Raw genomic sequence first — 16,440 nt, 5'->3', positions numbered from 1 at the left:
CTTGCACAGAGACATTAGAAACTCACAGCAGCCCTCAGACAAAGGACTGCTGGTACCCATATAATTGACAAAAACATTTTCAGAAAGAAAATCATCATTATTAATTTGAAATTTAACCACTTCCTCATCAAACTCCATTGAAATCATTCCATTAAAAACATCAATTTTCGTTTTCACAGTTTTCATAAAAGGCCTTCCCAAAATAATAGAGTTTGCATCAGAAGTGTCTAAGTTTCCCATGTCCAATATATAAAAATCAGCGGGAAAAATCAGATTATCCACTTGGAGAAGAACATCCTCCAACGCACCTTTTAGGTGTACTGTTGAATGATCCGCCAACTGGATGATGGTCCCGGTCTTTTGCAAAGATCCCAATTTTAATTTTTCAAAAATAGAAAACGGGAGGACATTAACTGAAGCTCCTAGATCTAGCATGGCTTTTGGAAAATCAAGGTTCCCCAATTTACAAGGAACTGAGAAAATCCCTGGATCCTTGCACTTTGGAGGCAAACTTTTTTTTAAAATAGAGGAGATATTTTCACCAGCTTTTACAATCTCATTAAATTTCATTTTGTTCTTTGAGTTGCATAACTTTTAAGAAACTTAGCATAGCGAGGGATATGTTGGATAATATCTAAAAGTGGGATATTTACCTCAACCTTGCGAAGAATTTCCATAATATCTTTATCATCTCTTTCGCGCTTCGTACTCTTCAGTCTTGATGGGAATGGAGGTAATGGCTTGTACTCCTTCAGAATTGGCTTGGGTAGTGTTGGAGTTTCTTTTTCTTCCAGCTTTTCAGATTCTTCTTCAACCAACACCTCTTCAAACTCTTCAGCTTCAACTTCTTTTTCTATCCCTTCCACATCTCCTTCTTCTATCAGAACCTCTTCAAACTCTTCTTCATCGTTGTTTTCTGGTTCAGATGAGCTTGGGCATTCATACGTTTTCCCTCTTCTCAAGAAAATAGCACTCGCATTATGCTTTGGATTGTTTTCAGTATGCCCTGGTAACTTTCCTTGAGACTCCAGATGACCCACAAAAATGGCAAGTTGAGACACCTGTTGCTCCAGATTCTTGATACTAGCTATAGTTTCGGTTTGGAATGCTTGGGTGCTCGTGGCAAGACTCTTTACTATATCTTCTAAGGCCACACTGGAGCTATTGGGTTGATGTTGCAAGTTTTGATTCTGGAAATTCAAGTTCTGAAAGTTGGGCTGAAAGTGAGAATTTTGATGAAAATTTGTCTGCTGAAAACTCGATTGCTGAAAATTTCGTTGCTGCTGAAATCCGGGTGGAGGCTGAAATTGTTGTTTCTGCTGATAATTATTCTGAAAATTCTGGTGGTAGCCCCCGACAACTTTTATTGCAACTGTATCCTCTTGCAATATTTGACACATGTCAGTAGGTTGATCAGTCTTCAAGCAAATCCCACATTGTTTCTTTGCAGCTGCTTTTTCTTTGGTCAGGAGCAGAACAACTTTCGTCAATTCAGGTATCTGAGCTTCCAGATGAACATTGTTGACTTCCTTGGCACCCCTTGGTTGATCTGGATACCACTCGTCTTCATTTCCAGAGTGTTTAGACTCGATTGCCAGCTTTTCGATCAGCTCTCTAATTTCAGTTGGTGTCATATCACCCAAAGAACCACCACTAGAAGCATTTATAAGGCGTCTTTCCATGGGTGTCATACCTTCACAGAAACAGTTATAGAGTTGGTAATCACGAATTCCATGTTGAGGGCAACTGACCAACAACTTCTTGAATCTCTCCCAGTATGTATGTAAAGCTTCTCTTTTTCCTTGTTTGATACCAATGATTTCTCTTCTGAGACTGGAGACTCGCGTTTCTGGAAAATATTTCTCTAAGAACAGCTTCGCGAGCTCTGTCCAAGTGGTGATGGAACCAAATGGGAGTTCATATAACCATTCTCTTGCTGAATCTTGAAACGAAAAGGGGAATGCCCTTAACTTTATCTGGTCTTCTGTGACAGCATGAGGCTTCATTCCTGAACAAACCACATGAAATTCTTTGAGGAATTTATGTGGGTCTTTGTTTTCCAATCCTCTGAAAGTGGGAAGAAGATGAATCAACCCAGATTTAAATTCGAAGTTCTGGGCTTCTGGAAACGTAATGCAAAAGGGCAGTTGGTTGACCTCTTGAGTGGCCCACTCTCTAAGGGTCTTTTCTGCTTCGTCTCCACTCATAACTAAGTCTTCAGATTCGGTTTCTAAAGAGTCTGTGATTTCAGTTTTAATGGAAGAGGGCCGGGAATAAGTTTTATATGGGCTGTTTTGAGGTGATGATGGGGGTACTTTTGGAAAAATCGGATCTGATTCGTTCCACAAGGGAGTGCCTTGTGCTATGGAGGCTTCTGAGGGTATGGAAGATGATGAACCAAAGAGACCACCTGATCGTTTATTTCTTGTAGCTTCTTTCTTTAGTTTTCTTGCAGTTCACTCGATTTCTGGATCAATAACTAAAGGTGTACCTGAACGAAAAATTCTTGGCATAAAACTATTAGAAAGGACCATATCCCCGACAACGGCGCTGATTTGTTAACACGATGTCGCGTGCGTATTAAACAAATAAATTATCACTGCTGGTTGCACTAAAAATATAGCATAGGGAAGCAGGGTCGAATCCTCAGGGACACAGCCTAATGGTCAATGCCTTTTTGCATCAGGCACATCTAGTCAAAACAGAAATTATAAAAGGGGGTTTTGATTGTAAACTAAAATCTAAAATGCAGTGATATTAAATTAAATGAAAGTCAATAATAAAAACAATTCCAGTTCTGCTGCGACTTTCCTAATCTTGCAACTGATCCAAATCTGATTATTTGAGATGCGTTCTATCTAAGCTGGTACTGAGAAAAACTATCAAGCTCTAGTAATTTCTCTTTTACCTAAACTAGTTAATCAAAACAAGCTCTTCAATTAACCCTAACTTTTTACTGTCTAATCAAACAAGCACTTAATTAAGATCAGAAAAGTTGCATTAAGTTCTTTGTAAAATTCCCAGCAATACCCAATACTTCTCACAAGGTCGGAAGCGTAAAGATATGATTTTTACAGTTTATACCAGAGTTAAATCCCAAAACGGAACCAATCTGATACTTGATACTTTTACCAATTTATTAGGACAATTACGGATTCTATTAATTGATTAACTAGAATGATAAAACCCTAGCTAGGTGATCGGACTAACAAGAATTCAAATCAAACATTCATTAAGCTCAAAACTGAAGAATCTAGATAGAAACACAAATCAAAAACCAGATCTAATGATCAATCACATGAAAAGTACTTGTCTTATGCAGAACTGGAAACTAGGGTTTAGCCAGACATGGCCAAAATCTGATGAAAACAGATGAAAAGACACATTAAACAACTAATCTTACTAATTTACTTGAAGGATATGATCCACAGTCTTCAGATCTTTAGAAATTGATGAAATCAGAGAAGAAACGCCTCCAAAATCGTATTTTCGGCGTCTGGTACCTCTGGAATCGCCAACTTAGGTTATTGGAAGGTTATAAGGTCTATTTATACGTCCAAGAGCAAAAACGATGCGCATGCGCTCGCATGTATCAAAGCTGCGATCGCAGGTTTTGAAGAAAACGCGTCTCGTGCCTTTTTAATGAAGTAGGATACCATTTTGATACTTTTTGGCCAACCCGCGATCGCATGTACACAACCTGCGATCGCAGGTTTTCATGTTTCACTTCCGGATGAATTTTTGGCACAAAAAAACCTCGAATCCATGCTGCGACCTAACCTGCGATCTCAAAAGGGCCCCATGCGATCTTGTAAAGGCAACCTGCGATCGCATGTTGTCCCTAAGACGTCCAAAATTTCATCTACTTTTCAGATCATTTTGAATCGCATCAATCGGAGTTACGGTTCTCGAGATATGGTCAAAATACTGACAGGGGGTCAAAACTGTCAGCAACATCCTTTAACTTTATATTGCATATTCTATCTTTGTGTGATCAATTCGATCGAATGTTTTTTGACCAAAGCATCTTGCAATCATTCCTCAACATACTCCATAAGTTCGAAGCTCAATTTTAAGCTCCAAACGCGCATCCAACTGCTCCCAAAACACTGCTCCACTCGAACTATCTGAAATTGACATAAAAACATGAGCAGTACGGGAATTCTAACGAAATACATAAGCTGAACATTATTTAAATCATTCAAAATGTACAAAATATGATACTAAATAATAATGAAAACTACCCTAAAAGATGCATAAAATGACATCTAACACATACCACTTTACAGTTACCAACAACCGCAGGGGCCATATCATTCTATTACGTGCAACCCTTCCACAGTCTAAACTTCTACTGACGCATCATCGGACAAAACATGCTCGCATGTAACTATGAAATAAGATAGATTGTTGAACGCTTTCCCAAAACGAAAGGAATAATTCAAATAAGAACCATTCCATAAGATCAGACCAAGTATTCTCGGGCTATCACACTCAATCCTTTAATGCTCCACAATACCTTATTTGTTGGACTACCAAAAATTCATACTTTCGAGAGGGAAATACAACTTTCCTTAGGCCGGTTGTGTTAATTCTTTAACATTATCATACATTAAGGGTAAAGTACATGTGGATCGAACGAAACGACGAACCTCAACTATTAAATGAAACCTTCCTAAACAGCCAAAACGAGATCCCACACCTTAGATGAAGTTGGACATATCCTTCCAATGCGCCATTAGACCAATAGAACTTCCAAATTCGAAGAAGAATTCCAAATTTTACCAAGAAATGTCATCAACACCCTAGTTGAATCAATCCCAATACCAACCCCAGCTGACGCGACCTACCAAAACTGGACTCTGCATTGACCACAAACATGCCTAAAAACTGAAAAAGGTTACTCTGACATCCGAATTCCCAATAACCAAGGATAACTGCCAACTCAAGTCTACTAAGAAAAATAGTTTGACAACCAAATAGTCAAGAGTACACACCCCGAGAGCAAGATATAAATCATAAAGAACTTGGTGAAGGATTCAGGCATTAATTGTACCCTCAACTAGTACTTCCTGAAGTCCCTCAAATAACTTCTAGATGCTGATAAGGAAAGAAATGACCAATCGATCGAAAATGGATCAACAATTAAATCCAATGATCTCCTACAATGATGAATAAATCCCACGAAAGAATACATGTACCAATCTCTGAAGGTGGTCGAAAGATCAACAATTGGTCATTCGTGACTGTAAATGACAAAGCCATACAACGAGCTAACCTTTCCCTTTATATCTGATGCGCAACCTGTACGACTCAAAAAATACCTTCTCAAAATTATTGGCGTTTCCAGAAGAAACTACTGACCACAAAGATTTCCTTACCCCACAACTTTCTGTTGTGAGGACAACACATGTGTCCTCGAAGACATAGACCTGATGACACTTACTTTGCCTTCGATCTAACAACCCTTTGAATTTTTTTGACCAAGAATGATTCCAATGGACCCTCGAGCTCCTCAATGGTATCTAACCTTCATTATCACCAGTATCAATAATCTTAAACAAAAACCTCGCCCACTTGAATCATAGATTCACTTGATCCTTTGAAATGAAACCATGAAATATCACTAACCGGAAATCATCCAACAAAAACACTCAGTTCTCCCTACTTAGGGTTCGAACTACCATCGTATGACATCTTCAACATCTAAGCCTCAGACCAACTCAACTAGATAGATACCAACCTTGACTCTAAGATTGCATAAAACAACATTACAGGATCCTTCGAATAATAATCATCCAATCTTATCGAAACTCTAAATTTTTGAAGGAGACCTCGGAAACTTCCCCCAACATTGCCACCTTAATCTTAGCGAAATCGATTAGAATACAATTGGATTGACGAGACACTTTCCGAATTCCTTATATACTCTTAAATGATAACTCCAAAAAAATTAACATATAATAGAACTCCGCTTTCCAAATCAAGAATATATCAGACCTCCTAGGATACACCCGATATTTTGAGAACTGGGTTACCTATCTGGCTTGCGACACAACCTTCACCAAGGCCACCAGACTAAAAGAACAGTTGAGCCACAAATATTCTTCTGTTATAAAACGGAAACGATTCACCACGAACCGAACAATACACCATTATGGCATAAAACTGATGTGGAGAACACCCTTCCTTTCTTTCATCTATCGCCTGACACGCATTCGATCCCTTCTCCCTCAAACACAAGAGGTAGAAAGAACAGAACCCCATTGTAGAGGACGACATCCCCATCATCGACCGACCACCCATCCTCAAGCTGTAATCCTCGTGTCGATCATCGCATTCGCTACTTACATGAACAAAACCCCATCGTAGAGGACGACATCCCCGTCATCAGTACCCTTCAAGTCTAAAATGTTATGGCCACTTGGGTCCGAAGAAGCACCAAATTCACCCTCATCTAGAGAAACCATAATCGAAAGACCAACAACACGAGGATGGGTCAACCATCCAACCTTCACAACTCGTGACTTCATTGATAAGCGTGCGGGTCATGTTCTTCCAGTAGTATGGTCCCATAGTACATTTGACACCTACCCGTATTTGTCTCAAAGGATCGCCACCAATCACCTGGACCACTAGGCCCCAAGCAACTAGGGTACACATACTACATATACTCACTCTCTAAAGAGTAACTATTAGATCCTCACTATTGTTGGCCTTCTAAAAATCCACACTCAACTCATGAAAACCTTCACTAACTATGCAGTCGCCTTGGGTATGCTAATCATACATAACACTGGATTTGATAGACAGTCAAATAATTGATTTACCCTAAGTCCGCAACCAGACAAGGAACATGAAATAAGGCTAAATCAAACATTATCATACTATAAAATCTTAGTTATGTACAACCATGATGCATACACTAAACAACTACAGTAATAATGTCAATTTCATATAGTACAAATCAATCAATGGTCAAACAATCAGTCTATCAGGCAATACCTAGGCTATAAGGCATCTCAATTATCAGGCAACTCTAACATGCAATTCCTGAAAGATCTCTACCCTATCTATTAGCATGCATTTCCAACAATTCTCCTTTGAACATATATATATATATATATATATATATATATATATATATATATATATATATATATATATATATATATATAACATAGGTATTTTGGGAACAACTTTCCTGTCCAAGCTCCGACTGACTGTTCACACCGCATATTCTCTGCTAAAACTAGAGTCAAGTCAAAGATCCATGTTCCCGATACCATGCCAATAATCAGACAAGAATATGACCAGGAATCGAATTCATATCTCTAACCCAACTATTTTCTTAAATCCTTGTTGAAAATGTTCGTGAAAATCTCAAATCCCAGTTTGAGTTTAGATTCATAGTAATGTTCATCCAAGTCCCTCAAACTAGGGTTATGATACCTACTTGTAACGTCCCAAATTCCATAATATAATTTTTCCTTTTTAAAAAAGAATAAACACCTACTTTTATGAAATTACATTAAGTCAAACCATTTTGTTCAAAACCATAATTCAGAATCAGAGTTATTAGGAAAACAATGTGGAGTCTCAAATCATAAAATCATTGTGCATGTGTACAATCCCACCTTCGCAATTTGATATGTACCTGAAAAGCATTTGAATCCACAATTGTAAGTAAAATTTTAATGAGTTCCCCCAAAATACTCCTCGCAATAATGCATACAATCTGGGTCCACAGTCATCGGACTAGATTGCCCCAGCCCACAGTCATCATACTAGATTGCCCTGGGTATGTTGGATTACAGCACAAAGTCGTACCACCTCAACCCAACCGAACTTTGTCTACATATGCAACAAATTAACAACAACCAGTATACATGTAATCATATAGATGTATCAATCTAACATATCACTACAACATAACATGTCACACCCCCAAACAAAAACGGTAGAACCGACTGATGGTGGATGACTTCATGTACAATATCATAACATAATGAATAATAGTGATCAAAGCCATACAACCATCATATTGATAATTAAGAAGTTTACATTGTATCCACAACATTGTCTACTTGATACCAAATACATATGACAAAAGTAAATGACGTGACGCTGTGATGCCCCATCCTCAAAACCTTTTTGGTTACCTGTCTACTGATTTCTTGAAAATACAAGTGGTTTTGGAAAAGTGTCAACAATTAAGTTGGTGAGTTCATAAGAGTTTTGTAATATAAAAATCGGTAACTTTTCCTTGTAAAAATGATAGAGTGTGTTGTCAGAAAATCCAATATTTTTTTTTAAAAGTGAGTTGTATGTCTTCAACCCAAAGACCAAAATGTAGGTTGCACTGTACTGGAAAATTGTATTATGTAGTTTTATCATTATATGAAACTGATTGAATGTATATTAGCCCCGTAAACCAAATATGTTGTTAATACCCCATGTGATTTATTATAACTGTGCTAACGACCACTTGGCCTCCTACGACGTTCTTCGACGTCAGAATGTTAGACATTTGTCACACTAGACCTGCCGGTCTAGCTGTAGCTAACAGCTTAGGTGCACGGTTGTCAATCCCGTATAAATCTATACACAAGTGTCATGCTCTCTTACCGAGACGTTGATTATAATTCAGGAAATTTAGTATGTACTCAAGTAGGTACGGTGAAGGCTATGTCTCACAAAATTGTATTAACAGGTTTACGTCTAGTGTATTGAAAACCCTTTTTACAAATGAATATATTACCCTTCCATAGTGGTTACATATTGTAAAAAGAATTATACATTTAAATAATTATATGGTTCGTGCAAAATGATGAAGTAGTATTTGTGACCCATAAACTATAGCAATTATAGTTTATTATGAATGTTTTCTTATGTCCATTTATATAATCATACATATAAATAAGTGTAATTTATCATGTCTACATGTTTTAAAAGAATACTTACATCTAACACGAGTATGAGAACATTTGGTATGAAAAAGTCAATTTCTAGTTTTTTTACATTTTAACAATATTTTTCGGTAACTAGAAAAATCTAACTTTGTAAAACTTATGTTTACCAGTTTTGGGATTTTTAACTCGAAATACTTTATATGTTTTAAAAACATATATTTTAGTTAAAACCCACAAAATGATGTCATAAACTTGTTGTGACCACTTTTGTTTAAAAATCCATTTTTACATAAAATGATAGATTTTTGAGTTTTCTTTTGTAAAGCTAACTCCTTGGTATTTTTGTCTATTTTTTAACATACATGTCCTAAACAAAATATTTTGGGTTATATCCCACAAAATGGTGAAATAACTAAGATCTAACCTTTTTTTCTAGAAAAGTCATATTTTGACTATAAAAATCCTAATCCTTGTAGCTTGGTAGTTTTAAACTTTTCTAAAGAACATATAACATAGTTTATGTTATTTTTTCTTACATTTGCATCAACAACTAACATACCACAAAAAAATGTTCTACAAAAAATTAATAACCACATTTCATGAAAAATGATGCTTTATACACCACATAGAAATGAAACATGTAGACATTTGTGTTATAAATCTCACTTTTCTTCTATCCCCCCTCCTAAAACATGAAAACTAATATGGGGGTATGAACTCACCTTGAGTGTGTTTGTGGTTGGATAAAGCGATGATGGTGAAGATCCTCAAGTTTAGAACACTTGAATATGCTGGAGACTCTTATGGTCAGTGAAGATTGTGCACTTTGTGCCATAAAGGTAGTGTCTCTAGATTTTAAGGCAAACACTATTGCCCCCAAAATCAAGGATGTGTGTGGTGTAGTTGGCCTTACGATTCTTAAGTTGTCTTGGGAATATCTTCCTCCGGAACTTTGCGTTGATGGTATCCCGACCTTAGATCAACATTCTGATAAGTAGCTCATTCCTTGGAGTTGGTTGAATAGATCATCGATTCAGGGTAGAGGTATTAGTCCTTGCTGGTGAGTTTGTTCGACTCTTGTCAGGCAACGCACATACAGAATGATCCGCCTTTCTTCTTTACAAACTAGACTGGCGCTCCCCAAGGTGAGAAGCTCAGTCTGATAAATCATTTACTCATTAGTTTGTTCAGTTGACTGGGCAGTCCCAGCATTTCTGCCGGCACTAATCGATATGGGGATTTGGCTATGGGAGTGGCTCCAAGAATCAAGACAATTTTGAACTCGACTTGGCGCACGGGTGGTATTCCCGGAAGGTCTTCTAGGAATACATCGGGAAAGTTACAGACTTCTGGAATATACTTGATGTCTTTCACTTCCTGTTTCTCATCCACAACGTGGACTAGGAAGTCGTGGTACCTCTTGTGTAGGTACTTCTGAGTCTTGATGCATGAGACGATTCGGAGGTTTGTGTCGGGTTTGTCATCATAGATGACAAGGGTTTCGTCATTTGGTAAGTTAAGTTGAACAGCCTTTTCGTAACACATGATATTGGTATGGTGAGGACTTAACCAAAGCATGCAAATGATCACGTCGAAGTTTCCTATTGTAAGTGGCATTAGGATAATTTGGAAGGAATGTATGTATAATGTTAAAGTGCATACTACATATTTGTCTTTTGTAGTTTCTATCTTCCCGTTAGCCATTTCCAAGGTAAATGTTTCATTAAGTGTTTGAGGTTTTTGTTTGAGGAAATGTTCAAACTTATGGCTCACGAAACTCCGTTCTGCACCGCTATCGTAAAGTATGCATGCACATGAGTTATTTGAGGAGAAACGTACCAGTAATCCTAGCGGGGTCCCTCATTGCTTTCTCATGCCCGTTGTTGACACTCTCCCTACGACTCTGGCATTTTTGTTTCTAGTCTTTGGGCACTCCCTTTTGAAATGCCCCGCCTCCCACAACTGTAGCAAGCCTGACCCACTCCACCATTAGTAGGTTGGGTGGTATGTTGAGTTGGCACCCTACAGAAACGAGCGATGTGCCCCCTTTTGCTACAGTTGTTGCAGTGCCTCTCTCGGCACAAATCCATTATGATGGAAATACACTTGTTGCCTTTAGGTAGGTTCCTAGCATATGGTTTCATCAGCACTGAGGAAGTAGGGACAGTGGTGGTATGGACTGCCACAGTTTGTTGTATTTTGTCACGCTCTTGAATCGAACGACCCCTTTTCTTGTTCCAAAACTTTCGTTTCTTGGGCAGTACTCCTCCATTGCCGTAGGAGTTCTTAGGTTTGTAATTTTAGAAGTCTTTGTAGGAGCACACTCGTTGGTGTCCTTGGTTGTCACCATGATTGGAACTGTTGTTACCGTTCCCGTTTCCGTTTGTGTTGTTAGTGCCAATTTATGCCATGACTGCTGACACGGCGGCTGCTATAGCGACTTGGAATGTAGATGGGTCCATTTGTAGAGTTGGTGTTGCGCCGGTACGCTGGTTACTTCTATGTGGTGGCATGATTATGTTGTATGGTATGAAATGAGTTCGTAAATAACTATGGTCGTTGCTAGTTGTATCCCATCTATATTTATATAAATATACATATAAATTACATGTTTTTTTGTATGATTCCCAATGTTTTGACAAACATCATCATAATGTACTTATGGTAGTAAGTAGTAGTAGGTATTGTACAAATGTTAAGTTACCAAAAGAGAACATAGATGTCAAAACATTAAGTTTATTCGGGGTACATTGGTCTTGGAGGGCGTACCTCACTTCATGTACTACTACTAGTTGTGATAAAAGACGCAATAAGCCTAACACACAGTGTGAGTAGTGTAGTCACTAACTCACTAGGCTATACTAGTCTATCATATACCAAAGTGACACATACGGTGAGCCGCCATCTCACACATCTCGCGAGTGGCCTCCTCCGCTCTTTGTTCCGCTATAACTGCCCTTGTTTCAGCTGCAAGGATTTGTTGTCTCATGGCGGCCATCTCCTCCTCTAAGGATTGTAGGCGGTCCGTAATGTTCTCCTGCTCTGCTTGTTGGTTCAGCATGACACTCGTATGGTGTTCTTGTTCCTCGTGGATGCGTCGAATTCGCATTATCGTGTTCCGGGCTTCGCCACCGATCTCCATTACCTCGTGATGGAGAGCCTGAACCTGAGTGTCCAAACGGGCCACTCGTGGTATAGTCAGAGGTAGTGCTTGATCTGTGGGGGTGTTGGGGCCCAGAGCAAGGTGTAGTGGGTGCATGCCGAATGTAGATCATCGATCGTCTTCTCTAGCCCATGCATGTAGCTGGGTTGCCCATTGTGGGGGTTCATCCTGGAGACAGTGTAGATGTCAGCAACGAAGTTTGTCTTTGATTGGGCAATATTCTCTTACAAGGAATGTTCATCCAAAGAGGACCCCCATTGGGGTGCCTATATACCTGGAAGGAGGGTGGTGGAAGGGGCTCATGCCTGCTGCTGATAGGGTAAGGTTCATTAATGATCTCCCCGCGCCTTTCTCCTCGTTCGATCCCTCATCAGAATCCTCATCCTCGTAATCCATCTCTTGGTACTCTTCAGGCTCTTCTTCTGGATTCTCTTCATGAACCTCTTTTGGCTCCTCCTTGATCCATCCGTTGGCCGCATGGCAGGGTAGTAGGGGCCTTCGTGGTGAAATCTGGTCATGTTGTCTGTGCGAGAATAGAGGTATAAGAGACACATAAAGAATCTAGGTGTATGATTCTATAGTTTCATAAAATACTCTTATAGTATTTTAAACTTTATGTTTGGTTCTAAGTTTTATTTGTATAGGACGTTGGTAAGTTTTAGACTTGTTGTTCACCACGACTATTCCCTGGCATATCCTAGTCATATCTTGGATAAATATAGTTGATCAGACTATATTTACCCCATATTTGATTACATATCTTAAGGCCTACTCGTAGTGTCCAACTCACCATAATACTTTTATATGGTTCTTGTTATGACATAGTTCTAGTACGTAGGTATGTACTTATACTTTACTGAAATACCATTATATTTTAAAAGTATATACTTTTAGTCAGATTGTTTTAGCCCATTGTATTTAAAGTTGTATACTTAGTTCACTATAAACAATGCTCTGATACCAATCTGTCACACCCCCAAACTAGAACAACGGAAACGTCTGAGGGTGGATGACTTCATGTATGGTATCATAACATAATGAATAATAGTGATCAAAGCCATACAACCATCATATTGATAATTAAGAAGTTTACATTGTATCCAAAACATTGTTTACTTGATACCAAATACAAACGACACAAATAAATGACGTGACGCTGCGATGCCCCATCCTCAAAACCTTTTTGGTTACCTGTCTACTGATTTCCTGAGAATACAAGTGGTTTTGAAAAAGTCTCAACAATTAAGTTGGTGAGTTCATAAGAGTTTTGTATGAGAAAAATCGGTAACTTTTCCTTGTAAAATTATAGAGTGTGCTGTCAGAAAATCCAATATTTTCTTTAAAAGTGATTTGTATGTCTTAAACCCACAGACCAAAATATAGTTTGCACTGTATTGGAAAATAGTATTATGTAGCTTTATCATTATATAAAACTGATTAAATGTATATTAGCCCCGTAAACCAAATGTATTGTTAATACCCCATTTGACTTATTATGACTGTGCTAACGACTAGTTGGCCTGCTACGACGTTCTTCAAGCGTTGGAATGTTAGCCATTTGTCACCCTAGACCTACCGATCTTGCTGTAGCTAACAACTTAGGTGTGGGATTGTCAATCCCGTATAGATCTATACACAAGTGTCATGCTCTCTTACTGAGACTTTGATTATAATTCAGGAAATTTAGTATGTAATCAAATAGGTACGGTGAAGGCTTTGTCTCACAAAAATGTATTAACAGGTTTACATCTAGTGTAATGAAAACCCTTTTTACAAATGAATATATTACCCTTCCATAGTGGTTACATAGTGTAAAAAGAATTATACGTTTAAATAATTATATGGTTCGTGCAAAAAGATGAAGTAGTATTTGTGACCCATAAACTATACCAATTATAGTTTATTATGAATGTTTTCTTATGTCCATTTATATTATCATACATATAAATAAATGTAAGTTATCATGTCTAGATTTTTTAAAAGAATAGTTACATTGAACACAAGTATGAGAACATTTGGTATGAAAAATTCAATTTCTTGTTTTTGCACCTTTTTAACGATATTTGTCGGTAACTAGAAAAATATAACTTTGTAAAACTTATGTTTACCATTTTTGAGGTTTTTAACTCAAAATAACTTTATATGTTTTAAAACCATATATTTTAGTTAAAACCCACAAAATGATGTCATAAACTTGTTATGACCACTTTTATTTAAAAATCTATTTTTACATAAAATGATAGATTTTTAAGTTTTCTTTTGTAAAGCTAACTCCTTGGTATTTTAGTCTAGTTTTCAAAATATATGTCCTAAACAATATATTTTGGGTTATATCCCACAAATATGGTGAAATAACTAAGATCTAATCATTTTTGCTAGAAAAGTCATCTTTTGACCATAAAAATCCTAATCCTTGTAGCTTGGTAGTTTTAAACTTTTCTAAAGAACATATAACATAGTTTATGTTTGTTTTTCTTAGATTTGCATCACCAACTAACATACCACAAAAAAATGTTCTACAAACAAGTAATAACCATATTTTATGAAAAATGATGCTTTATACACACATAGAAATCAAAAATGCAAACATTTGTGTTATAAATCACACTTCTCACGTATTCCCCCCCACACCCCCCCCCACCCACAAAAAAAACATGAAAACTCAAAAATATGGGGGTATGAACTCACATTGAGTGTGTTTGTGGTTGGATAGAGAGGTGATGGTGAAGATCCTCAAGCTTAGAACACTTGAAGGTGGCTGAAGAACTCTTTGAAGATGGTATTATCCTACGCATTTTAACACATGATAATGTGTGTAAACGAGATGAAACTAGTATTAAAATGTGTAGAAACACTAGATTAACAAGGAAATGCTTACCAAAAATCTAAGAACCAACTTGGAGGTATTGATCTTTGGAAGAGTTGGACTTGTTCTTGAGAGAAAAGTTGAAGAATGAAGATGATGAGGGTGAGGGAGACCCCTCTCGGCCGCAACCTTTAATGGGGGGGGGGGGGGGGGTAGGAGGGGGTGGGTGTGGGGCGAGTGCTATGCAGTTAATATCAGCGATTTCCAGTTGATTTCCAGGTGGGATATCGATTATCGGTACCTTCCAAAGTATCGATGTCAAATATTGGTCCAAAATACCGAAACCGCAAAAATCGGCGATATTTACCGATATTTCCAGGTGATTTCCAGGTGGGATATCAGTTAAGTAATTTTAGTTACTTCTGTTAGTGTTAAATCATTGTCTTAAGTCTTATGGTCTGAACTTATCTGAACTTGTTGTTATGTTAAGTACTTAATTATTAGTTTTAAGTCATAGACTCATGGCTTTAAGTCTTAATTGATCCTATTGTTGTGTTAATTGTTAAATACTTAAGTGTTAACTTGCTAGTTTCTACAGGTTTGATCATCTTGTTATGTTAAGTACTTAATTCTTAACTGGTGATGATGATGATGATGATGATGATGATGATATTAGAGTAAATGTGGAAGACCTTTATAAAATAATTGGAAACCTTGGTTGATGTGGACTTAGAGGAAGATTCCATAGCTTACGTATGATTATGCTTGAAATATTGACACTTTTGAGTTTTGACTTTTGATATTACTATTATATATATATATATATATATATATATATATATATATATATATATATATATATATATATAAATTATGCATGATATCAAAATACCGATATCCCACCGATATCTCACCGCGATAACCTATATCTCAAATATCGGCCCTTGACCGATATTTGATTTTGGACCGCTATAACTGCCAAGGGCGAGTGGGGTGGGGTGATGTGATGTTTACTTGGTTACATGTTGGATAATATGTCTGGTGGGGAGTTGATACTAGATGTGACCAAAATTGCGGCTTTCCATGGACTCAAAGTCAACTCTTTTATATTTTATAAAAATGTTGGTATTTTTATAAAAAGAGTGTTAATTTTATAAAAGTGTGGCATAAAAATGTATAACTACCTAATTTGAATCATAAAAATTCAAATTATTAAAAAGGGATCATTATCAATAAAGATAATAGCCTAATGTGTTGAAAATATTATTTATACCAAAATAATATATGTTGGAATTGTCCAAATTAACGTTGTAAATGTAAAATACGATTTTTATTCAATAATCGGCGAATAGAGAGGTATTTCATATTATTACTCGGAAATTGTACATTAGGGAACATCAAGATTCACCTAAAATTCTAGTATGGGTTGAGTTGACTTTCGTTGACTTGTTGATTTTTGTTAACTTGTTTGACGTCTGTTGTATCCAAAATTGGCAGTTGTCACATAGCACATCCTATACACAAAGATACATAACATAATCTAGTGGGCCAACATTGGT

The 16,440-nt window shown here is 37.2% G+C and overlaps 1 protein-coding gene and 1 non-coding gene across 2 annotated transcripts; one reads left to right on the top strand and one right to left on the bottom strand.

Moving 5' to 3' along the window:
* Nucleotides 1–566: 566 nt before the first annotated feature.
* LOC145124148 (uncharacterized) lies at nucleotides 567–2,207 on the bottom strand. Its single transcript, XM_079059380.1, has one exon. It carries the CDS (start codon nucleotides 2,205–2,207, stop codon nucleotides 567–569), a length of 1,641 nt encoding a protein of 546 aa, XP_078915506.1.
* On the top strand, nucleotides 1,729–1,835 carry LOC145151756 (small nucleolar RNA R71). Its single transcript, XR_013732312.1, has one exon. It is a non-coding gene; the product is annotated as a small nucleolar RNA R71 (small nucleolar RNA).
* Nucleotides 2,208–16,440: the final 14,233 nt, after the last annotated feature.

The sequence above is a fragment of the Lactuca virosa genome, chromosome 1 (genome assembly GCF_052849685.1).
Source record: "Lactuca virosa cultivar CGN04683 chromosome 1, Lactuca_virosa_CGN04683_v6, whole genome shotgun sequence".
In the NCBI taxonomy this organism is placed as follows: domain Eukaryota; kingdom Viridiplantae; phylum Streptophyta; class Magnoliopsida; order Asterales; family Asteraceae; genus Lactuca; species Lactuca virosa.
This window is presented reverse-complemented; position numbering and strand designations above follow the sequence as displayed.

Bases quoted from the DNA above. Each gene is read 5' to 3' on its own strand.
- LOC145124148 (XM_079059380.1), bottom strand. From the start codon at position 2,207: ATGAGTGGAGACGAAGCAGAAAAGACCCTTAGAGAGTGGGCCACTCAA.